Source organism: Lonchura striata, chromosome 2 (assembly GCF_050655825.1).
Source record: "Lonchura striata isolate lonStrDom1 chromosome 2, ASM5065582v1, whole genome shotgun sequence".
Taxonomy (NCBI): domain Eukaryota; kingdom Metazoa; phylum Chordata; class Aves; order Passeriformes; family Estrildidae; genus Lonchura; species Lonchura striata.
In genome coordinates this window covers 73330083-73356510 of record NC_140704.1, presented here as the reverse complement: position 1 = coordinate 73356510, position 26428 = coordinate 73330083, and the positions used below count along the sequence as shown (strand labels likewise).

The window sequence follows — 26428 nt, the reverse complement described above, 5'->3', positions numbered from 1 at the left end:
TGCACTTCTGACATGTTCTCTCACTCAAGGGAGGATTGAAGCACTGAAAGAGTTAATATATTGCCTGGGGCCTGTAGATGGTCCTGTGACCCCGGCTGGACTGTGGCTGGGGGTGTAGGAGCTAGGATCCCAGCAGGCAGCACACCAGGGCGGATGACTTCTCCTCTCCCGCTGCGGGTCCGGCTGGCATCCTGCGGCAGTGGCTGCCTGGCCCGGCCTGGCCGAGACAGGGGCAGGACTGCCTGTGTTACCTCTTTGCAGGCTGGAAGGGAAAAGAAAAGAGTTCCTGGGTTTCTTTCGTCTTTAACATGTGTTTTTCATAGAAGCGTGTAGAGCTTTTCAATGGTCTAACAGATTATCAATTCCCAAAACCAAATACTGATTGGTTTCCTATCAGACATGGAGGAAACTGTCAGCAGCCTCTCCCAAAAAATCACTTCTGTGATGCAAAACCAGCATATTTCCACAGAAGATCAAGATGACTTGTCTAAAGTAATAAAAGTTTTTCTTAGTTGTAAAAATAGTGGAGGAATTTGTAATTGAAATGAATGTGCAGATTGCAAAACAAAGAAGAAAAGGGTGCAATTACCTCTGTTCTCTCCTTACCCTTCACACTTGCTGCTGTGGGGAATGGGGTGGGCAGCTTATTTTGTTCAATGTGAAAAGCCTCTTTTCCAATTGTACTTCCTCACTCCATGGAAGAACTTGAAGTCTAGCACCTTGAAAGATTGTTCATGCCTGCCTTGAACGTATCTTTTCCTCAGTCTCTCCCACTGCAGTTTGTGGAATCCTAGGGGCCTATCATCAGTCTCAATTCCTCAGCCATGCAGGACTGGTCCCAAATAAGAGGAATAGGCTTTCAGGTTAGGGTGAGAAGCTTACTTCTCCCATAGATCTTTGCAGGCACATGCTAACCTATGTAAAGTTATGTTACCTCATTCGCCCATTGGCCCAATTGCCCTGGTTCAACACCTATTGCCCATGTTTAGTTTTTCATATTGAACTACAAATAATGCCAGGACAAAAATTTAGAGCTAGAAACATCAGCACATCTTTCAAATGTCCTCTTAGCTTCAGTAAACTCTAGAGGAACCTCAAGCAAACATGTTGTGCTTCCAATCATGTGTTTATTGTTTACTTGAGCATGTTAGCTTGGGAAGATACCACTGAGATAAAACAGATTTGTGTTGCATTATATCATCATGAACTCACAGAAAGGCAAAAAAAAAAAAGCAGTATATGTGACTATGGTATAGTTTCATGTGAAATTACAAATGAACAAATTTAAGACAAGTTCTCTTGTTACAAATAATGAAATACCATTAAAATGTGTCTAAGAGAGTAAAATTTAACTTTTTAATCCCTATTACATTTATCAGATGGCATCACATCTGATAGGTATTTTTTAAAGTATTTTTTTAAAACTCAGACTTGTCAGGTTTAAAAGGATAAATTTAGGAAAATGCTTTTTGTACAGTGATCCCAGGAATGGATTCAGAAGTCTTAGGATTCCTCCAGCCATTCTTCCAACACTGATATCCCAAAGGCAGAAAATACCTATTGTTACTATTGCATTGGCATAGTAAGTGATGCAGAAGTAATAAGAAAGATACTAACCCAGTTATGCAGGAATATTTCTAATTTTACCAAATTCAGTATGCCTACCTGAAAATCAACCCTATGGTTTCATTTGGACTTAGTGTTCTTTATCTGCTTCTGTTCATTATTGCTAACATGAAAATATTATATTTTAGAGAAGTGCTATTAACTTAGACAAAACTTTAGGTTGAAAACTTACTTAACTCTATTTAGGAAAAAATTAAGTCATCTGCAACCGCACTGTTTTTTAAGAAGGTACATCTGTTTTTCCTGGGTAAAAACAAGTATATATTAAGATATTCTATGTAAATTTTATTTAATGGATATATAATGTCAGCATTTATCTTAAATATAATAATACTGTTATGGCTAGAAATTGATCCGGATGAATTAAAAATAAAATAAAATTTTATTATAGCGATTGAATTCTCTCTGAGCCGGCCACAAGGAGTCCTGGATCGGTGATGGGTGTGTCACAGAGTAGACAGCCTCAGCAGAGGGTCCCATTATGCACACACACCACCCTCCTGGTACAAGCGGTTTTTATAGGGAGTATTTTGCTCAAGGCCAGGATTTCAGGGCGATCAGCCTTTCCTTTCCATTCAAAGTCCCCCATATTCATAACGTCTCTTTTCTCTGTGTTGAGTTTGAACAATTCGGTGTCCGGGTGGTGATGAATCTCTCTGATGTAGTTACTGGAACACAGCATTCAGATGGATCAGCCAGGAGGGTTCCAGTGATCCCAATCTCGGGTCGTTGTGGGGATGATCACTGCTAGGTGTTCCTGTATCACCTCGAGAAATGACCCATCTCCAGATTAGCCACATGTATTAGCTTGCAAATGAGGTTTTGCCAGAGACCAGTTTTCAAATATATGGGGCAACTCCCAGTGCCGACTCGTGCATCCTCCCAATAATATCAAATATTACATACATCATATTATACTGGTGCAAATTATATTCATTATACATAACAATACAATTTCTTCAGAAAGAGAAAACAACTAATTATAATACTAAAAGAAATGGATTCTCAAGGATGATGGGAAGATAAATATTTTCCATGTTAATCTGTTTTCCAGAAAGCATCCCTTGTTTCATGTTTAATAAATAAATTCCACAAAGAAAATAGCAAATGGGAATGAAAGTGCTTCTTTACAAATGAAGCAATAGCTCAAGGAGCCTCAGAAGAGATCATTCTCTGAGCATCCTATGTGAACAGTACTGCTAGTTTCACAAATAGGCCCTCTGAAATAAGGTGTTCAGTGTAAGGGTGAAGAAATCTGGTCCAGTTTGCTGCCAGGCAAGTTCCTGGCTTTGCAGATCCCACAATAGTCAAAAGCAAAATGGATTCCTGCACTGTAAAGGAAACTTGATTTTCAAACAAACCTTTTGCTCCTGTCAAACCCTGGAGCCTGGTGTGTGGTTACACATTTTCAAATCTTTACACATGAATGTTAATGCAAAAGCTGCAGCAAAATCCTTTTGGTCTCATGTGTTGGTTTTGGATGGAGTAAAATTAATTGTTTTCATAGTGGTGCTGAACAAAATGTTGACAATATAGAGATGGCAGTGAAGTTGTGGGTGCATGGCAGTTTGGGAGAAGACACAGCCAAGACAGGTGACCCAAACTGACCAAATACCAGATATTGAATACCATATGACATCATGCTCAGTATATAAAGCTGGAGGGAAGGAGGAATGTTTAGAATGATGGCTTTTGTCTTTCCAAGTAACTGCTATACACCATTATGCCTGCTTTCCTGGAATGGCTGAATGTCTGCCTGCCCATGGGAAGCAGTGAACTAATCCTTTTGTTTTTTCTTTACTTATGTGCATGGCTTTTGCTTTCCCTATTAATTTATCTTTGTCTCAACCCACATTTTCTAGTTTTTACCTTTACAATTATCTCCGTGATCCAGCAGGTGGGGGCATGAGTGAGCAGCTGAGTATTGCTTGATAGTTGACTGGAGTTAAACCACATCTCTGTTTAAAAAGATCAACCTCCAGGAGAAAAACAGCCCTTGTTTAAACCTAGACTGCACTGTCTTTATACAGACAATATGAAAGAAAAAACAAGAAATCAAGATGTGAAAAGTAAGCCAAAGTACTAGGTTTCCTAGTCCTCTAAAAGCATGAGGACTGGAAACAAAACAGTAAGTGACCCTGTGTTAAACACAATGCCACAGAGGTCTCTGTACACAGATACACCATACAACAGATACTCCTTTGCTAATCTTTTCCCTTGGCCCCCTCCAAATGCTGTCAAGGTAGGCTTCAGTTGTCTCCTACTTCTGAAACACCTCTTCCATAGCATCAATATTCCTCTTCAGAGTCTGACACATCTATCGTCACAATCTTTTTCAAATGAAAAAGCAAGGGCCTGAAAAATTCTACAGTGGTCCATTTTCTCTTCCTGGTTCTCTCTTTTAAGCTACTGGGGTCTTCTCTGAATTAATTTTTTAATAAGTACAGATGCTAGATAAGTATTGGAAATAGGTGCCAGAAGCTGGAGCTGCAAGCAGACAAGATTTTTGAGCTGAGAATTGTGAGACCCTGGAAGGAGGGAAGTAGGGGATGCCAGATGCAGAGTTGCAAAGGCATGTGAGATGATGACTCCCAGGGCAAGTCTACACTTAGTGACTATCATCAATATAATCACTCCCCTTCTGCCTTCTGGGAAGAGAAGGTGGGGAAGATTTCCCCTCTGTGAAGAAGTCTGGAAGATGATGCATGAGAGACATGAAGTTTACAGAGATGTGAGAGAGCAGCAAAGGATGTCGACATAGCAGTACATCAGAAGCTCAAGGGAACAGGAATTGCAGCCTCCATGCTGCATTCCTACACTTGCATCTGGAGACCTGTGAACAGGGCCACACTTTGGGGTGAAGCATGCAGGCAGAAGGCCCATTACCATATCACCCCCTGCTTACACACCTACCCTATGCATAGCACTATACCCTGGACTACCACCTGCTTCTCTTTATAAAGGAAGGAAAAGCTATAACATACTTCTCCAGTATATGCAAGCACAGCACTACACTTTGAAATATGTTTCCTCTAAAAATGTCTCAAATGAAACAGGTACAAAGATAAACATCCCAATTCTCTGTCAAAGAAGTCAGGGTGCTGCCAATGCTGTCCACTGCATACAGATGTACCAACACACTCCCACCAAGTATTGCTTGTAAATTAAGTATTTGCATTAGCAGACCTATGCCATAAGTTTCAAAATGTTGGACTATTATGTAACTAGGATTCCTGTCATTACAAGGCAACAGCAACTTTTTAAAGAAAAAAAGCCAAAAAAGCTGCACTGCTAAATGGATACAACTATCTCTTATATTACTAAAGTTACCACAAAACATATATATTGTAATTTCACTCATTCTGATTCATGTACTCTGTGGCTGATTTTAAACCCTCACATCTTATAGTGGATAAATATATTAAGTATTTTGTTTTCAACTAATGTTATATAATGCCAGACAGATGTTGTTTGATCCAAGCTTTGCTCCCAAAATTAGATCAAAATTTTTAATACACTTGTGAGAAATGACTGCTCACTTTTAAAATTTTAAGGGTTTATTAAACCTTAACAAAACTACAACAAAAGGACTAAGTAAGGAAAAATTACAATGCTGGGAACACAGATTATACCTTTTATACTTCTAGCCCATCTTAAAGTCTTGTCAGTTGATGCCTTCCTTGCTGTCTAGTGGTGGAGATCACTTTCTTACATCTTGACTGGAGGTCAGGTGTTTCTATAGTAACAAGCCTACCCTCCCCAAATGCCCCAGCTACCAAGGCTATCCCATGATAAAATGCAAGAGGGAAGGCATATTACAGTAATATAACCATACATCTGCAAAACTTCTCTTAATATACACATAATGTTCACCCCTTAATTGTGAGAGCCAACCATCTCATTACTCATCTGTAACAGACTCAAGATTGAAGCATACTAAAAAAAATTTTAACTATACTTCTATGTATATGGATGTGTGTATATATATACATATATATATATAAAATACCTCTAAACAGGACTAAGGGAAAAGTGAAAAGACTTAATTCCAATTACTCTAGAGCTGTCTTGTGGCTCAAGGGATTCATTCATAGGTCAAAAAAACTTGCAATGAAATAGCAGCAAAGCTATTTTCATTCTGCATTTTCCAAGGAAAAATATTGCACTTATGGTTTACCACTAACTGCATTATGTATTCACCATTTAGGCAAACTAAATAAACTTCTCTATCATTTACATGAGGTGAGATTGCTTTTAACACATATTTAAAAATTTACTATATCCACTCTGTTGAATTAATGTGGCAAAGCTGTCGTACTGAGGGATCTATAGGCGTAGCTTCTCTGAGAAGCTGCTCGAAACTTTCCCCATGTGCAGTAGGGTGGAGGAGGACTTTGAAAATTGGAAAAAAAGTTAAGACCAGGAAGGAGTGAGGACTGGGGGAAAGCTGGTTTTAAGATTTGTTTTTCTCCACATTCTCATGCTCTGATTTTGAATGATAATAAATAAAATTAATTTGTTCAGGTTGGGTCTGTTTTGTTCATGACAGCTATCAATGAGTTATCTCTCCCTATCCTTATCTCAACTCATGAATTTTTTGTCATATTGAAAATATAAGAAAAAAACATATATCTCCTGCTCTATTGAGAAGGGGAATGTTAAAGTGGCTTTGATGGGCACCTGGCCTTCAGCCAGCGTGAACCCACCACACCTACAGACACTACTTGAGGTTGCTTAGAGAGTACAGAACAATTTCACCTTTGTACACTTAGAAATATCTTTATGAATGATATTTCACAACATGGTCTTGTATGTTTCCTTCGGTTAGCAAAAAAACATTGACATGTTCTAAGTATCGTCATCAATATTCCTAAGCTGGTCCTGTTTTTGTAACACTGTCTTTAAGGTGAGATGTTATGCAGCCTCAATCACAGATATTTCATAATTAAATTGGATATCATGACATGTGGTGTAGATAGTATTACTAGGTTGTTGAAGGTAAATATTTGTAGATTAATTTTGCTCTCTTTAGCTTGAAAACCTAGGCAATTTAGAGACTCTAAATTCTAAAAGTAATCAAAAACTTGATGAATTAACAAAACCAAGTTTTTGTGTTTTAAAAAAATTATAAAAAGAGACTGCTTTAGTTCATGCTCTGCTGAGATTTCCTGATGTGTAGCTGTTAACAGGCATATGTGCAACAAGTCTGTACATACAGGAGCTTCTGTTATATACTGTCCTAATTACTTCTATTGCTTATCAATACTCACTTGTTCAGAAATGCATCTCCACGTGAAGTAATTTATTAGAGAAGTTTTCATTACAGCTTTCTTTGAATACTGTCTCACTGTCAACATCAACAGTCAAACCCTAGCTATCCATATGATTCCCATGGTACCTGCACATACAGAGTATGGAATTTGTGAGATAATACCAGTGCTAATGAGGTATGACACGTGAGCCTCATTTTGTGCATCCAAGATGAATGCTGCATTGTCTATCCAAAGCACAGACAAACATAAGAGTAAGACTTACATGATACAGTGAATTTACTGTGTCAGAAAGAAGAAAAGAGGACTTTCGTTCTGAAATTGGAACAGTCTCTTCAAAAACAAGAACTGCCACTTATATTAACTGTTTAAAAATATCTGCAGCTTAGAGGACTCTTCTATTGAGACGGGTATTTAACAGTCCTTTCTTCTTATACACACTTGACAAAGTACTTATACACACTTGACAAAGATAAGTCTATTTGTCTATTATAGGATCTTCTTAGAAGATGTTTTGGCTTAACTGTTTTTTGTTTGTTTTTCCAGAATAAATTATCAGGAAAGTAGTAAATGCCAACAGAACTCTTGAAGTACACTTGCATGTTTTTGTAGCCCTGCCAACAAAGGAAAAACATTTGCACATTATTTTACATTAAAAATACTTCACTTTGCACTGACAGCTTATTCTTTCCCTTCTGAATCCAAGATTGTAATTGGTGAAAGGAAGTTTGCTAGTCATAAAGTTAGCAGAACTACTATTGGAAATATATGCTGTATTTTGTCAGTATACTGCTACCCAGCAGTAGGGAACTTCCTGTCCTGTAACTACACATCTCAAATTATAAAACACATATGCATGTCTTCCTTTTAAATGATCAGTTATTTATTTCATAGCTGAGGAAACATATCTGAACATAAGAAAACAAGTATAACACCTACTCAAAATCCGTACTATTGACTTTGGCATATGGTCTCATTTAAACCTTTATTAGAAATGTGTCTCAGATTGAGAAGCAAGATTTATTCTATTACCATCTGTGTAGCAGCTTTCTTCTGTTGAGTAGTTTTCCTTATCTCTTCCACAACCAATCCTCTCTCTGGGGAGACACCTGCTGATAATGGGCTATTGAATGTCACTGCATGACTGATAAGAACTGTAACATCCCACAGTGAGATGCTCCGCCCAGAAGGAGGAGTCAAGCATTTCTACTTACATATAATCTTGAGTTTCTCGAACACCAGCACAGCTTTTGCTGCACTGGATTTTCCCAGAGGAACTACTGCCTCTTCCTCTGCAGGAAGGCTACACCCCTTTTTTGCAGGATCACTGCTCCAACAGAACCACACCTGACACTCCAGGAGGACTTCAGCCATAATTCCCAATTGGACTGCAAACACCCTGACTAGCAGGGTGTCAGGTTGTACTCTGACTCTGTCAGTGCTGTTTTGGTTCACTGCACTGTTTATTTTATCTTTTTATTTTCTTCCCTAATAAAGAACTGTTATTCCTGCTCCCATATTTTTTTCTGAGAGCCTCCCTTAATTTATAACAATTCAGAGGGAAGGGGTTTACATTTTTTACATTTCAGGGGAGGGTCCTGTCTTCCTTAGCAGACACCTGTCTTTCCAAACCAAGACAAAATGCCTCTGCCCAAATTATCTTTAAAACCTGACTCCAACACTCTGTTACTGGTAAGCCAGTTGGGCAAGATCCTTCATTTTTATAATTCCAATTGTTTTACACTGTACTCATTACTTTCATTTTTAAACATGCGCTCTAAATTTTAGAGCAGTCCAGTCTTATATTCAACTCCAGAATATCCCTCATCTGTGAATCTGCCAGTCTGATGCTCATTTACATCACAGGTCTTTCACTCTTGCACCAAGCACTATGTCCCAAGGTGTGCAATATGTGCCCAGGTAAATGCCTTTACATTCCCCGAGAAGTTAAAAAGATCCTTTAGCATGACAAAAATTACAGGTTGGATGGAAAACCTCACAAATAGAAAACCTTAAAAATACTAAGATGCATCGTTTCATTGCCATAAGGAAAACCCACTGAGCATGTATGGTTATGAAGATCTGTTTTTTTGCCCCATTATTGCCTGAAAGTGCAATTGATGGAGGACACATGACTGATACTGAGAATAGTTTCAAGCATCAGCACTTCAGAATCCCCCAGTACAACCTTTTATACCCTGCTTCTCACGTGCATAACACCTGTATGCCCTTTTACTCTTTTGTGATTGGTCAATGCACCTCAGCATTCCATGCTTCTTTTCCTGCAATGCTGTTCACCTGTCTTACACAGTTGCACCCCATTAGGGATGAGGCTCAGCCACAGCCTCATTCCTAATGTCCTGTAATCTACTCTCCTACAAACTGTGAGCAGAATACTGCTTGAGACAGATTTGCTACCTGCAAAAATCTATTATTTGGTATTATGTTTCTGAAATTACAGCATTCAGCCTCTGCATCATGCTGCAGGAAAGAAATGCTGCTGCTACCTTGCAACCCTACTGCTCCACAAATCCCAGGACACCTCAGGGCTCTGCACATCCACACTGGATCTCCTTGGGTGGACATTCCCCAAGGAATTATGCTGCTTTGAGCATGCAAAGACATGTAACCTAAGACACATGAAAACATAATTTAAGAAATTCATGCACTTTATCCTTAATAAACAGTCCCTCAGGACACAGAAGTCACAGTCTACCCTGCTCTGCAGAATATTGAGATAACCATGCATTAGTCACATCCTCCATTTTCTCTGTGTTGTTTTTTCTTTTGCAGCACTTACCGATATCCATTTGCAAATGTGATAATTCCAAAACACTGCTGCCTCTACACTACAGGATTTCACAATTCATCAATTTGAGTAGTGTTGGTGCATTATAAAGTACTGGTTTATTTGTACAGAAAGTAACAACAAATTAGGAAATTTGCTGTATGAGGATTTTATCTGCCCTGGCTTTGACATACCATCCTGTCCTGTTCAAAAACTATGGTATTGAAATAAACTATACAAAGTTTACACCTACTCATTGCCTCCAGTCCTCTTTCTTTCCTCACATTCAAATCCCTTTTCAAAAATATGAAAAGATGACAAGAGATTTAGAAAGCACCTTTGTAGTGATTTTGGTTTGCTAATTTGAGATTTCCCTGAACACTGAACACACCAATTAATGTGGTGGGTTCAGTGTTGGCCAATCAAAGTCTATCTTTGACATCTCTATCTTTGCAGCCTGATCTACCTGCTTATTATTATCAAGGCCGGAAGGAAAAGAGGGCTTCCTGGGATTTTTTTGGTCTTTAACATGTATTCATAGAGACGTGTCCAGCTTTTTCAGTGGTTTAACAGATTGTCAATTCTCAAAGCTGATTACTGATTGGTTTTTTGTCAGATATGGAGGAAACTGCCAGCAGCTTATCCTAGAATTTTACTTCTGTGAATGGCTGCAATGCAAAACCAGCACAACCTTTAAGGTTATCTTTTTGCTTACCTAGCAAATTATGTGGCTGTCTGCCTCTGGACAAGACTTGAGGAGCTGCATCAACATGCAAAGAACTCAAAAGGAGAGGATCTATGACTGCTTTAATTGTCACACTGTCCTGAAACCAAGACCTGAAGCACAACAAAGATCTCTAAGACCAAACAAAATCAGCAATGAACAACAATTAAGATGGTTTCCTAAACAAACTTCACTCTTGCTTATGGCAAACTAGAGACAACTTTCTTAGAGCATAAATTTTTTCAAGCTGTCAATTCAGCAATAAAATTGCCATCAAGTTAAAAATAATGTAACAGCACCTTGATGCAGATGAGAAAAAGGCTATATTGTCCCAAGAACCAAAGTGTATCCTAAGTTCATTTTACCATTCAGTAAAATCAGGTAACACAATCTGACTTCTTTTTTAGCAGTCTCATATACATTTTCTTATTCCTAATTTAGAGTGGAAGAGCAAAATGCAGTTTTAAGAACTATATGTTCTCACATTTCACTTATATTCTTAAAAGTAGAGGATTTTAAGCCTGAATCTGCCACGGCATACCTATTTACTATCTATATTAAATTTAAAACCAGCCTCTCTTGAAATGATCACAAATTACACACTTAAATAGGAACCTACCATATCTTTACCACATCTCTTTATGGCCATCTCTCTATTTCTGTTTCTAAATATTGCAGCACATGTGGCAAAACAGCTGGATCATTTACTGTTTGTTAAATGTAGAAATGACCTAGCAGGTGAATGTCAGGGATGCTCCATTATTTTGCACTTAATTGGTCTGCTATTTAATCCACTTAATATGCATTTTGGTAAGTTGAATGAGAACTATTTCACTAAATCAGAATGATTCATCTAAGGATTATTTTTCCCTACTGTATATATTTTTTTTCCAAGCCTCAAATAAAAATAAATTCTCATGAATTTCCTTGTTGGTACATTTCTATTAATAACAGGCTCCAAAAACACCTCACTCCTCTATTAGTATTGCTCAGATGAGCATACCATGCTTGGAAGGTTTCAGGATGACAATGAAAACTTTCTGCTTCAAAGACTGAAAACCTTGAAAAATACCTTAATGAAGCCAAGAAGGTTTCCTGGAAAAGAAAGAAGGAAAGAAAAAGAAAGAAAAGAAAGAAAAGAAAGAAAAGAAAGAGAGAAAGAGAGAAAGAGAGAAAGAGAGAAAGAGAGAGAGAAAGAGAGAAAGAGAGAAAGAGAGAAGAAAGAAAGAAAGAAGAAAGAAAGAAAGAAAGAAAGAAAGAAAGAAAGAAAGAAAGAAAGAAAGAAAGAAAGAAAGAGAAAGAAAGAAAGAAAGAAAGAAAGAAAGAAAGAAAGAAAGAAAGAAAGAAAGAAAGAAAGAAAGAAAGAAAGAAAGAAAGAAAGAAAGAAAGAAAGAAAGAAAAGAAAGAAAGAAAGAAAGAAAGTATAAATTGTGCTAACTGGTCCAAATGCTTGCATGAATTTGGGCCAGTTTGTGTCAAATTTCCCCTTGTTATTATTTGCCTAGAACTGATTCACAGACTCCAACTGAGTTATGGTTGCACACAGTCTTTTGTTCAGTAATGTAGACTTTCATTAAAACAAATAAAAATCTTGAAAGCCAAAATTATTTCCATTTTCATTCAGACTTGAATACTTGTAGAAAAGGCTCCACTGTCCAGAAGGCTATTGACCATAGCCTTCATGTGCAGCTTGAATTAGACCCAAGTCCAGACCACTGCAGAATGAGCAAAGAGTCTGATTTTGACTCATAATGTCAATAAAAAGTCAGTGCAATAAGTCAACAACATGCCAAATAATAAACTGTTTTACATACCTATGAATCAGCTCTGCAGCAATCTTGTGTCTATGGCAAAATGTAATAGAATAATATATAGCAGTCAGTGCCTTGCAAATGCCACAAAAACATAAGCAGAAAGTTGCCTATATTTGTGTTTCACAACTGATCATGGATTCTAGTGTCTGAATAACAGGATGGTGATCTGGAGGCTGGATGTGTTCCATTACCCACACAATGCCTGAGAACAATATGTTATTTGGGCTGCAGCTAAACTGTTTTTAAGAACTGAAATGAGAAAAGGTTTGGTATTTAACATTGATTTTTAAAAAAGGTTTTCCATTAAATATAAATTAACAGGATAATTGTTTCTTTCTGATTTGTTCATTGACCATTTCTTTGCTTTCTTGAACAACATCCATGTCAAAATTTGGGAAGGATTCAGAGGGGATCACTTAAAAGTATAGGAAAAGTATAAAAGTGTCCTGTGCCAAAACCTTTTTAATAACAGCTGCAAATCTGTAAGTACATAAATTATCTACAAATTCTTGTTGATAGCCTAATGTGGTAAATATAGTAACATGATGTGTAAGTAATATGTATAGTAATATGATGTGTAAGTCTGCTTCTGCATTATCAAGGGGCAAGTGATTAAACAGCTGTTACTCAGACATCATGAGAATGCCATTATTTCTGTATTTATACTTTGAATTATAGTACTATGGAAACAGTCTTAGGAAATGAAAATACAGAGAATGACAGTATAGAAAGATGCCACTCTACCTTACTTCAGATGCTTGTCTATAGCAACTGAAGAAGGAAAGCAACTGACATTACATTTATAATTTTCTGCTGCTTCATTTATGCCTGAACTGTGATAACATCTTCCTCCATGCAGGTGTGCTAGAAAGGAAACATTGCACCCATCAGTTTTTTAATTCACTTAACTAATTGCAAGTACTAAGTACTTGTAAGTACTACATCTACAGACTTGGACTACATTTGACACTCAAAGTTATTTCTGATTTCACTCTTGAACTGAACTACAGTTCAAAAACTGACATCCTAGATTCTTATCCCCATGGCTTGTTGTGGGAACTCAAAATGCCTCTCAGACATTTTTAGAGGCTCCAGGCCGTGGTCAGACGCAGTCTGGACCCCAGCAGGCAGCTGGATTTAGCTGTGATTTCGAGTTTGAACCATGGAATGAATTACCAACTTTAAAGGTAGAACAAGCAGTCACAAAGTGCTAGATAGTATAGTAAATGTAGTCACGAAGTAGAGGGAAATATTTTTTGGTAGTGTACAGGGGGGTTTTAGTGCATGTACAGGGGGGTTTTTACTTTGTACATGGGGGTCAGAAGTTCTAAGATGGAGGAAAGAGGGCTGAACCCATCCTTCTTCTTTCTTCTTCCTTGCCTCCATGTTCTTGGTGATGTTGGCACTCACAGATTGGTTTAGAATAGAAAAACACTTGGTAACGTAGGTAATAGGTATTGGGGAATAATTGTAAACATGTTATACGTAATATATCTTATAAAAGATAGCAGCAGCCCTGGGCGGGGGGAGAGGAGAAGAAGACACCAGACAGTCAGGGTGTCAGGAGTGTGTGCCTCTCTGCCTGGGCCGCTGACCAAAGGGCTGCAGCCCGAGAACTTAATCTGTTAGATAACTAGCAATAAAACATCTTGAGACCGAACAAGAAGAGACTGTGGAGTTTTCCTTTGGGAACACGGGTTGGAGGAGAAGCTCTACCACCACACAGGAACCCCAGCCAAACCCGGGGTTCCGACAGCTTGTAACTAGTGACAAAAAGATGACCATCTTTTTATCCTAACAGTGCATGGTTTTAGGGTTTAGCTGGCATTTGGCAATACTTTCAGTTACACACTGATTAGATAATTACTAAAATTAGACACTGCATAGTAGTCTGGCTTACCAGAGCTATCACTTCTCTGTCATTTAATCCTCTTGTCCACAGGTTTTATAGACCTACAGCAAAGTTATTACAGACCAGTACATGGTAAGAGAAGGTGGGTGTGATCTTCAGCCTCAAAATCACCCATCTCCATGCTCAGAGTATTGCATTCCCCCTTCCTTGGTATTGACTGAGGCTCTGCAAGCCAACAGAGATATGGGAATGCAGTACCTCCTGCAATGGAAATTACACTGACAGCGTCAACCGTGTTAATTGCAAGCATGAACTACTTGTATCAAAATGGTAATGACAAAAACAAAACACTTGAAAATACTTCCTGTATTTTACATGGGAGGGGAAAAGTATGTACTTTCCTCTAAATTGTGTTTCTTTTTCTTTCTTCTTCCCCCTTGCCCCATTCCCCTGTCTTTTTAGCTTAATATTCGGTTGTGGGTTCTGCATTTTCTTGGAGTTGTGCCCAACATACCTGGTTTGTCATTGGACCCGTTCATGACAAAAATCACTGCCAGTTTCTAATGCTTCTTGCAGAAGCTAAATTTTGTCCCTCAGTATACTTCCAGTCTTTTCATCTGGCTGAGTTTGTGCAGTGTATTCAGAGGTTTCAACTTACAACACTGTACTGCAAAGAGCAAAATTTCCACTTGATGACATTAGAGAGAAAAGCAGGCTTAAGTATGTGACAGCCCACAGTTTCTCATCAGAGAAAAACAGTGAGTACTTGATCCACACTCCCTCCTTTCCAAGATATGCAATTTTTTTCACTTCAAAATATTCCTGAATTCTTATTTGCAGTTTTTGTGGTCTCAAAATCAAACTAAATCTGTTCCTGGTTGGATTGGATCTGGAGGATGTTTTACCATATGTTTAAGGAAAACATCACAGTAAAATATACTAGTTAATTTTGTTGCCATCAGATAGTCCTTTAAAAGTGGATTAAACTGTACAGGCATTGCCTTTGGGTGCCTTTTTAATGTTTCTTTCTTACACAATTTAAAGAATTGAAAACAAAGTTTCAGCAAAAGACTTTTAGCCCCACTCATCACACTCTCTGACTGCCAAGAGTAAGGAAGCTGCTCTCCTATTTTCTCACTGTGAATAAAATACATAATGTGATACTCTTGACTTAATAACAGGGTGAGGAACTTCAGATGCACAGGATATACACAGGCATCAGGACAATTTATCTGTTCCAGAACCACATTTCTTTGTCCAAAGTGCATTTCAAGTGCAGATCACAGGCTGGTAGAATAGGCCAGCTGGCCTCCAAACCATTTTCAGTGTTGTTTTCCTGAAAACTCAGCTGTTCCTTCCCATTACAAGACATTCACTAGAGTCACTTCACATCAGAAAAGCCTGGAACTCTGCATGTGCACAAAAAGACCATGCTGGGTTATAACCACATGACAGGAGGGGAGGAGGTTGTGGCATATGACCTTTGAGATGTCTACCATTCTGTTAAGCTACTTATCAAGTTCAGCTATGTCTAAAAAGTTAATGGGATATGCATACAGAAATTGCCCTAGGAAAAAGATAGTCTGTTTTCCTTAGGATACCAGGCTTAAAATTATAGCAACAGGAATTGTAAGGCATAGCAGTTTGGTATTAGTATGTAGAGGCTATTAATCTCTCATAGTGGAGGTTACTAAGTTAAACTTTATTAAACACTTCCTTGTCAGGATAAAGACTATACTTAAATTAATACTTATACTTAAATTAATGTATTTTTCTATATGCAACTTCCCACCCATATGTAGTTTCTTCTATAAATCTGAAGGGAAGACTGGGCTGGAAAATTCAGTAAGTCAGGCAACAAACAGTTCCTGGAACAGCCTTGTATACATGAATGTCACACAAACATTTAAGACTCACATGCTTGTACAGGAATACAACATTTGGCTTTAAAAATATATCTACCCTCTCTGTGCATCAGGTCCCAACATAGTCTATCCATGTCAAGAACTGCAGTTGTTCTGATGATGCCAAAACCAGAACTGGAAATCTTGCACAGCTACAAAACAAGTGCTCGGGGTTCGTTATAGCACAGTTGATATAAATCAGACAGAGAAGTGCGGTCAAGGACAGGCATTGGTCAGTCCTCCAACTAGGACCTTCTGGCCTTTGTTTATCCATGGAGCTTCAGCTCAAACTGCTGTTTCCAATTTAGAAGTGGATTTGTTCCCTGCTGTTCAGAGGCACAGTTCTGTTAGAACACCCACAAGTCAATGCCTTGCCTTATCATCAGTAATACACCTATCCTATGAAGTACAAGAAGAAAAGTGATATTAAAAAAAAAAAAAAGAGAGAGGGGGGGGGGAGAGAGAGAGAGAGAGAGAGAGAGAGAGAGAGAGAGAGAGAGAGAGAGAGAGAGAGAGAGAGAGAGAGAGATGCATTTCTCTTTGAACTGCCTAAAAATATTCTTGGACCTCATGTGGGTACACACAAAGGTAAGGAGAAAATGCATGAATAATCTTTGAATAAACTTTTTCTTCTTATTCCCTTTCTGACTTGTAAATCTCAATCTACAAGGTGTCATTTCACAGGGACAAAAATGTTCAACTTAATGGCATAGACAAAATCATTGAAACAGCATGGCAACCAAGTCAGATGCACTTTAAGATGAAAAGTAGAAACTTCATTTTCTCCTTCACTATGTCTGAAATGAAGTAACAGTTGATAGCATATTAGTTCATGACTCATACAGAACATTCTAAATATCAAGAAGGCATGCATCTAATTTCAATAAAAATTTCAAAAGAAACAAGGTTTGTGGTCCAGGGTAGATACTGCTCTGTACCTGGCAGTACAGTTTGTCCTACAGATGGAGTGAAATGTTTGACCCTCTGAAATGCAAAGAAATTAATTTCTGTGCGCTCTAAGAACTGTGGAAGTAAGATAACTCTATAGACAGACACATTGATTCATGGTTAAAGATACAGCAGTTTTAAAGAAATAAATTTTTTTCCCATGCTCCCGTGCGCAGCACTGGCAGCTGCACCCTCCTTGGACATGATGAACCCAGTTGCAAAGCACTGCAACAAATTTTGATGCAGTTACATGTTATTTTCTGCAGTGGACACTTCTTTGATCTCAGGCTTAGGTGGCAAAGCCTTATTTTGTACTCTTGCTTAAACTCTCTCATCACCATACAGGGTTTGTTCTTCTAAACTGCCTGGGGGTATGTGCTGTCCAAGCCTAGATGCTTCCTGGGGAAGAGCGGGCATACAGAAAGCAATGTTGTAGGTGGTGCTGGCAATTCAGCATGAATAGTGGCAAACCTTCTTCCTGTCCCTATGCTACTTATGCACACAGAAATAGCCTCAGTGTCTTGCGGATGTTTACTAACGTCATTGGTGTCAGCATTATCCTTGACTTCAATATGAGGGACACTTTCAAGACTTTTGTTTTGAAAGTTAAGGTGCATGGCAAATATGTTCGTGTGGGTCTCAGATTCAGTCAAAGACAGAAACTGAGAGTTTCTAGTCAGGCAAAAGCCTGGGAAAGAGCTGGGAAAGAATGTAAATAATTCTTTATCTCTCTTGTTTTTCACATTGTTTATAGTTAAGTTCTATCACTGTGCGTCAAGCACTCTACACCAATGGTGTGCGTTGTTTTTACTTTAGAACAATAGATTTGATCCTTGCAGAGCTCTGTATAAAAGAGTGGTGTATTTTGAATAAATCGGAGTTTTATACTCAGCAGCCTTCTGAGTCAGAGTCTTCTCATTCCCGTCCTGCCTCAACAGCAACATATTCGTTATATATGAAATTAAATTCTCTTACTTTATAGCCTATACCTGGAAGAAAATAGATTGCATAAAATGAAAATGTGCACTTGGGAACAAAGACTCCTGTACTCTCTTCTCCAAGCAGGTATTACCTATTTAGCAAGTCACTGAGCTGTTTATGCTTCATAAATCCCATCTACAAAAAAGGCATATTCTAGTCATTAAATCTAGAAGAATACTAACAACCTATAGTTAAAAAAACACCAAACAATTGGGGGGAAGGTTAGATAATAGGGATTTTTATGTCTATTTAAATATCAGTGAACTTTATCTTTGAAGAAATCACACGTTTTTATTAAAAAAAAGAAAATATAAAGATATGTGTGGGTGAAGAGTCAAAGGAGTCTATCAAAAAAGGAAAAGACTAGTTCTGTCCAATAGATAATCTGATAGGACACAGATGGTAACATTATTCCATCTAACTGAAAATCATAATTACATTTTAAGATTAATGGGAAGTATTAATATTTAGCAATGCATACTCCCATCTTATACTCACTAGAGATTAATGAACATTCAAAGAATGAGCAAAATCTGCAATTAGAAATCATTTGTCATTTGGACAGTGTCATTGATCAACATCAGCTTTCAGTAGTATATTTGATTTCTATTAAAAATTATTTATTTTCTGGTCTTAGGAAGTATCCACAGAAAGATCCTTCAGCTCCCATTCATGTGCACACCCTGTGTGTCTGGTCTGTAGACCAGACAGGGGTTGTCCATTTCTGAAAATCCTTTCTTGACAAAATTCACATGAGCATGCTTAATAATGGTGAGAAAACAGTGTATGCTTGGTGTCCTAAAAACCAGTACAACTGCCCAATCCTTCTATAGCCAACAGAGAATTCCTCTTTTGTTAATCTGAAATGCTAGTTTGTCTCCTTTGATTCTTCTAGGGAACATGGTTTGAACATGTTCCCAGATATGCCAGGTGCCTAAAGTGAGATTGAAGGTTTCTACATCAGGAAATGCTGCAGCTACAATAAATAGAAAGATGTTAATGTCACTAATAATTTTTCACTCTTTTTGGAAGAAGTAAGAAGAAGTAAAAAGTAAGTTTTTAGAAGTAATAATAATAATGGGAAAAAATTCTGTCCGGTCCTCAAGGAATTTAGTTAGAATTTTTGTGCAGATTTTTCATCATCTTCACATAACTTACAAAGTGATGGAAAATTATGCATTGCCTCACTGCATTATCACAAAGGATATTTATTGAGGTTAATTTGAATTTCTTTCTCCATTATTACAATTTAGAAAACTGCAAAACTTAAACCAGTATCAAAATAAATGACGTGAAACAAGCAAAGTAGTGTACTTAGATGTACTGTTTAAGTAGACGGTATATTCACTGAAGCAATGGAATTATGTTGCTTGAAGAGAATAGAAATATTTTGTCATTAACCTGCCATTTCTTTAGCTGTTATTAACATTCAAAAGGATTTAGCCAAAGAAGCATAGGAGCTGTTTTGAAATCTTCAGTGTCATGGAGGAGTCTTCACAGCTGTACACCAGTAGGGGATGCCAAAAGAAAATATAAAAATTGTCTTGTCCCGTGAGCGTATACCTCAAGGTATTTCATACCTTGATTTTGGAATTCTGAAGTCAGAAGGCTGAAAAAAATAGTATCAGTAGGAAAAAAAATCACAGAATAATCACTACAATGTAGTAATTACTAATCAAGATCCAGTAGAACTTTGTAATGGAAGAAGCAGACTACTTTATTGGTATGCAAGTAGTGCTCTGAAAAAATTTGAAAATAATGGGACTATTGCACATAATAAATAGTAGGGTTGTAAGAATCAGCCAATATGTATCACGACAGGAAAAATACCCTTTTATTTTTTTATTTAAGGAAGTATCCTGGTTTGTATTTATGAGTTTCAGCCATCACAAGAATTTCTTAATTCATGGACATTTCTCTCTGAGTTTGGCAATTGGTTTATAGGTTCCCCTATGATTTATCATTTATCATTTCTAGCATATCACTTTTAATACATTTTTCTAATTTAAGTTCTATTTATATACTCTGTGGTAATTAAAACTATTACATTTATTAAATGATGTATTGGGTTGAAATGTCGTTTCACTTTATGAATTCATGCTGACTTGTTTGTTGTTTTTAACATACTTTTTCTTTTCAGCATTAGCATTCTGTGGTGCAGTTGCATTAAACTAACAGAGGTAGGCAGGCATTCAACCAAAAGGCTTCAGTTAGATGATGCTCAGAATTGTGAAATGTAACTGCTCAGTTCCAGCAGTAGAATTTACAATGCAGATTATTAAGTTTGCATAAACTGTGATTTCCATAAACCTCTTTGGATACTGGAGTACTCCACATGAAAAACATCACCATAAGAAAATAAGAAAGGAACAGACTCAAGTGGGTTGCCTAAACTGAATTATCATGGTCTGGGAATCCCAAGACATGAAAGATTTGAACCCATTGGAACAAATCCAGAGGAGGCCATGAGGGTGATCAGAGGTCTGGAACACCTCTCCTATGTAGGTAGGCTTAGAGGGTTGGGTTCATTCAGCCTGGAGAAGAGAAGGCACTGAGGAGAACCTACAGCACTCTTCAAATATCTAAAGGGGGTCTACAAGAAATCTAGAAAGGAACTTTTTCCAAATGCATGTAATGACAGAACAGCGGGGGACATCTAGCAAATTACAGATCCATCTACTTTCTATTGATCTTGTAAGACTAATCATCTCAGCTAGCATTTACACCTCTCAAAGTTATGGGAGTTTGAGAGAAGATGAAGCCACAAAGATAAAACAGCTTTGGGAAAGAATGGGACCCAATTCTGTGATTTAGTATTCTCAACTCCCTAGCTTAGCAACTTGGATTACCTTTGTATTTTTCAAGTGGTCTGTAAACATAAACAGGTCATGACCATTCACTATCAATTTTACCATCATGTAAGGTGACATCAAAAAAATAATTTAAATGCATGCTGTGGAACATGTAAATTCTGCTTAGTACCCAGTCCATTAATTTTTGTTTTGTTTTGGTGTTTTTAAAAATAAATTAGTTTAAGAGTTTCTTGCATATTCCTACTGTAGATAAACAGAAAGCTTGACAAATCAGCACTGCCTAAATGAAGAAAGTTTTTCCTCACTCTCAGATGATGAGTCCCAGTATTATTTCAAATAAACTGTCCTGGTTATCATAATGATGATCCTCAATACTGCAATAACACCTTCAGCTCATGCTACAAGTATTCATTTTCAGTCCTGTTTGATCAAATTTTCATTAACTGTTAAAGTGTATTTATTATATATTTTTAAAATACTATTATATTTATTTATTAAATTACCTAGAAGCTAACCAAGTCTCTAGTTTTACAGGTGAGAAGCTGAGTAGCACTTGTTTACCACTCAGGCCCCAATTACAGTACTCTCCCCAGATGTGTGTCTTGTGGTCTTACTGTCCTGACATCCAGTTGGCTCCTTTACCTATGCTCCAATGCTGCGTGTGTGGACTCTGGGACACTGTTTACTCTGTCATTCTAATACTTGCACTAAAGCTAGACAAATAAATGTGGTTTTTTTCCTGATACTGGTGGCAAGTCTGTAGAGAACACACAGTCCTGACAGAAAGCCACCAGTGTTTCACACAGATGAACTTCTAGTTAGTCAGCAATCAGCCATGCCCCCTTTCCACATTTTTTAAATTGGCATTGGATTTTTTTTTTGCATGTCTTTTCAAATGAATATTTTTTTCAGTACTACCACAGTCCTCGACTTTCTTTGAAACAACTGAAAGGAGCAGAGTACATTCTGCCAGCCAAGAAGCTGATTCCAGGAAGGGAGTATCTTGAGGCTCTGACCAGCTGACACGGCTGTGCAGCACCTTCTAAAATACACACTGGCCCACCTTCCTAAAATACATATTGAAAGAACATCAGCAGACTCCCCACAGATTGCTTAATATTGCTGGATAAGTGAGATGAGATTCCCTGCTGTCAGCCAACCATTTGATTTGCTACCTCCTCAGTATGGAATTTTACTCCTCACCAAGGGCAGTATATAAGACAAATTCTGTTTATTGCACTTGCCTCTGCAGAAGAAAGAGGCACAGGGATATGGAGGCTGTTATACTTCTTCCATTATTTGGAATATACTACATAAAACACAGATTGGTAAATTCAGGTCATGAGCAAAAAAAAACCAAAATCAGTTTAGGGAGCCATATGTGAGGATATGTGCACAATCTTTTGACCATCCTGCTGGACTTAGGAAAGGACTTCTGTGTTTTTTCTGCGGGACTACAAGACCAGCTGACAAATCTAAGGGAACCTGTATAAGAAATCAGCCAAGCTTACACACCTATTTGATTTACTGAGAAAAAGTGCATTTATATAAAATAATGCACTATTAAGTGTCCTCTCATCTTTTGTGAGCAAGTAGTGCTTGTGTAAAGTGTATGCAATAGATATAGCATAAGTTACAGTAACTCAGGTGATTAGAGGCTATTCAAATACTAGTAAATTCAGCTGAAAAATTAAAGAAAATTCACAACTGGTGATTGAAGGTGCAGATCTAGAAAAGACTAATTTAAGTTCTGATTTAGAAGATTATCTCACTACTTTACAATTTTATAAATTTAACTAATTTTGTTAAATGAAGAAGTGAACTTCTCTAAAGTCTCTTTGAAGGACTTGATCAAGTAAGCTCCCAGTTCATTGTTTGTCTCCTGAACAGCTGCATCGTAACTCCCAAAGAGTGGTGTTGAAGCCTTCACATCCTCTCTATTTGCTTGGACTAAAATGAGGTTAAGCTCCTCTGCTACCCTTTCATATTTTTGGTGATCAAATCTGCAAACACTGGCATCATCAATGGGGTAGGTGATGCCAGTAGGGTAGCAATCCCTTGGAACTGGGAACTCCACGTTTTTCAGCATTGGCAATTCACAGAGAAATGTGAAAAGGTCTTTAAGTGCTTGGGATGATAGTGGATTTCCAATAAACTTAAACTCCTGCAGTTTCTGACATGGGCTTAAACCTAAAATCAACATGTTGACATGAGTGTCTTGGATATTACACTCCTCCAGGGTAAGACTCCTGAGCACTGAAGAACAGTGGCTGAGGAGCTTAAAGAATGTTGATGGGTAAAGCTCAGTTATATTGTGGCCACTCAGGTCCAGGGCTTCCAAGTGATTGGCATGGAAGCTACTGGCTAAAAAGGCCATATCAGCATGGTTCAAGGAGCAGTTAGAAACATCCAGCATCTTCAGTGGAGTTTTTAGTGGGCTGCAGAATTAAAGAGAAAAAAAAAATTATGATGCAAAATGTTGGAAACTACATTTACAAAATTTCATGTGTCTAGCCACATTATGAATGCTGCTATTTACCACATTATTTTTTCAAACCTCTCTTGAAAACAGAAGCATGTGCCAAAAATAGCAAGTATATTTTCCTCATGAAATTTGTTCCATTATCTCCTTCTTTGCATGACTCCACTGTGCTATTTTAATGGGGATTAATTTATTAACATTCTATGTATCTGGTTTTTACCCAATTATATATTGTAAAGTGTCTGTCACTTGCTGACTTTAACAGCAGATCACTACTACCATAAGAGCATTGGTAACTGTTTCTTGTAGAAAGCTGCAATTATTCCAGAGATTTAGATAATTTCCATTAAGGAAGGATTAATTCCAATATGAAATCAACATTCTAACAGGATATCTGCTTTTGTTTCTAGCTGGTTTTTTTTCTGTACATTTTTTTATGCCCAAGACATTTACACATTGTAGTGCTCTGGAGTTACAAAGAGACATTCTGATGAAGAAGGTTGGAAGAAGTGTAACTGAGATTATACTCAGATATTCACGTTAAATATAAAATAGTTCTGACAAATGAAAATAAAGAGATTGCTTTCATACTTATTACATCTTAGTGAGACTTCTGCCACAGGGCTCAGGTGGATCAAGCTTAGAAACTTGCAATTAATTTCAATTGTATAAATCAATATATGCAGTATGTTACTCACAAATTTTAAATAAAATGACTTCTTGTATGGGAAGAATTTTAGACCAAGGTCATTTTTATGGTTGAAACTTTTATATGCCTATTTTTTTTTAGATGCTCTGAAAATTTTACAATTAACTTATTTCCCATTCTAATATGAGTACTGCTCACTGATAGTTTGCTAGCTTTTTGCAAATTGTCAATTTTCCACTAGAACTCATAATGAATATGCACATATCAGCTTAATTTGTAGTACAAAAAACCATCAAATCTCTCTTGTCTTGACACCAAGAGACACAACAAATAACTGAAATCAAAATCTCAAATGAAAATCAACTATTCCCCTGCCCTCCTTAAAATACAGTATCAGTGGAAAAGTGTATATACTGACTGTTATTTAGAGGACAAAAATTCACTAGATACTATAAATATACTTCAAATGCAATTCAGGACTTGCACCAAAGGCCAATGCAAGCTGATTAACACATAAGTTCAAATAAAAAATGTCTGGGTATACCAGGCTCTTCTGTGGTAGCTGAAAGTATATTCTTACCATATGGACTCTGAAAAACTAATCAAAATTGTCAGTTTTTCAAAGTGTATTAGGTATACATTGGCTGCCAATTCTCCCCAACACATAATCTTTCCTGGCTTCCTGCTGCCCCTTCCCATGCACACCCTTAGCTTACTTTACTCACTTCCCTTACTCTCAGCTTGCTGGTGGCACAAAGTGCTCTTTCTTATAGTGTGACTGAAAGCAGGATGACCACATTACCTGAGAAGTTTCTGTATTCTTCCAGTGAGTATAGAAAATGATATATTCAGCTCAGTGAGCTGTGTCATCTCACCCATCTTTTCTCCAATGTTAGTAAGCATCTGTTCATCCGTAGCTGTGAACCTCTGCACATTAAATGTTCGTGCTGGCAACGTCAAGGACATCAACAGAGGGAAGTGGATACTGTTGAAGAGCATTTCTAAGTGTTCCATTTCCAAGTGAACATTATGAACTATTTCCAGTTTGCGCAACCAGGAGGGATCAGTGAGCTTTATGATATAGAAGAATTTCTGCAAGGTCAGGTTGTCAGATCTGAATGCCACACAGCAGATTTTCAGCGGACAACTGCATTTCTTCAACAGGGCCTGCACGACCAGCTCATAGTTCCTCTCTGTAACAAACAAGTCGATTAGTACATTGATACTGACGTCAAAGGTATGTGGATTGCACTGTGCTTGTTGCAGGTAAACCGGGAGGGCTGAACAAAGCTCAGAGAGCAGCTGTGTCCTGGCCCATCTACCCATTGTCTTCTTGCACTTACAAAACTGAATTTCAACATCTTTTATACCCGTCAGGTCGACTACTTTCAACTTTTTCATGTAGGGAGAAGACTGATTCAGCACATAGTCTCTCAGCCCTGTCAGACAGCTTTCCAAGCACACGGAGCATGTTCTATAGCTCAGGTCTTCCTCGTAGTCCAGAGTAGCTCCCAATAGTTTTCCCATGTTAAAATCAAAAAGTGGCCAGTTCTCTACCAAGTCGTGAATCACTTCCCCTTGCTCCAGTAAATAGCTGGCTTTAAAAAGAAGCGGAAAAAGATCATGGGCAACAACACCGAGATTCTTCCTGGCAAACTCTGCATTTGACACTAATGCTTCGGCGCTAATGAATCGGAGAGACTTCATTGTTGTCCTGCACTCCTTACTGTCACGGAGAGTGACTTCTATGTTTAACTAAAGATCCTGGTTGCTTACAACCTTCTATTTTTATCTGCAACTGCTGTTTGCTGCTAGCGGGAGCCTGGGAAGCCAGAGTGAAGAGTCACATGCTGCTTTCCATTTTAGAGCTACACTGTGAGTCTGCAGTAATCATCTGTGAGATCTTTAGTCAGAGAGCTTTTAATCCTTCATATTTATATCTAAGATAACTCAAGTAAATATAGACTGCTACCCAGCATGAACAGTAAGATCAGTGCAGCACATGAACATACAGATATTGCTGTATTTTTTTTACGTCATACAAAAAAGCACTAGGAGTTCCACTTAAACAAATAACATGATCTGTATTCCACTTTTTTTCCATGAAAAATTCTGTGCTGGGGATTCACATGCTGACTTCAATGGGGATGATTTCCCAGAGTTACCATTGAGCTTCTAAAAACTACAGCCATAAGGAAAGACTGAGGCACTACAGTCATTGAACTACAACAATACCTCTCCCTTTTGCCCTTCATGTAAAGCAAGCTGATACAGTTGCTGCAGTCAAAAAGACAAAAGACCCTGGAAGAGCTCAGAGCCTTGTGACCAGGACACTTGCTTGAGGTAGGAGACTGAAGGTTGATGACAAGACAAGCTGAACCAAACAGAGCACTGTTAAAATTCTCTCATAACTTCCCAGGCAAGTATCTTAGTGCTCTTGCTTTGAGAAACAGGTGGTCTTTTCTTCCCTGTTATTTAAGAAATGATAGCTCCATTGTGATACTGAATGGGAAAACATTCAAAATCTATCCAGGATAGGAGAAAAATCTCTGTCACCCATTATCACAAGAGTAGAGA

At 37.8% G+C, this 26428-nt stretch overlaps 1 protein-coding gene across 1 annotated transcript; it reads right to left on the bottom strand.

Moving 5' to 3' along the window:
* Positions 1 to 1985: 1985 nt before the first annotated feature.
* Positions 1986 to 25697, bottom strand: LRRC14B (leucine rich repeat containing 14B). The gene is made up of 2 exons (XM_021540507.3): positions 24654 to 25697; positions 1986 to 23158 (listed from the first exon to the last, which is right to left on the bottom strand). Exons 1-2 carry the CDS (start codon positions 25556 to 25558, stop codon positions 22513 to 22515), a joined length of 1551 nt encoding a protein of 516 aa, XP_021396182.3. The 5' UTR covers positions 25559 to 25697; the 3' UTR covers positions 1986 to 22512.
* Between the last annotated feature and the right edge of the window lie 731 nt (positions 25698 to 26428).

Coding starts and splice junctions, on each gene's coding strand:
- LRRC14B (XM_021540507.3), bottom strand. CDS start 25,558: ATGAAGTCTCTCCGATTCATTAGCGCCGAAGCATTAGTGTCAAATGCA. Junction 23,159..24,653: donor AGAATACAGAAACTTCTCAG/GTAATGTGGTCA, acceptor TTAATTCTGCAG/CCCACTAAAAACTCCACTGA.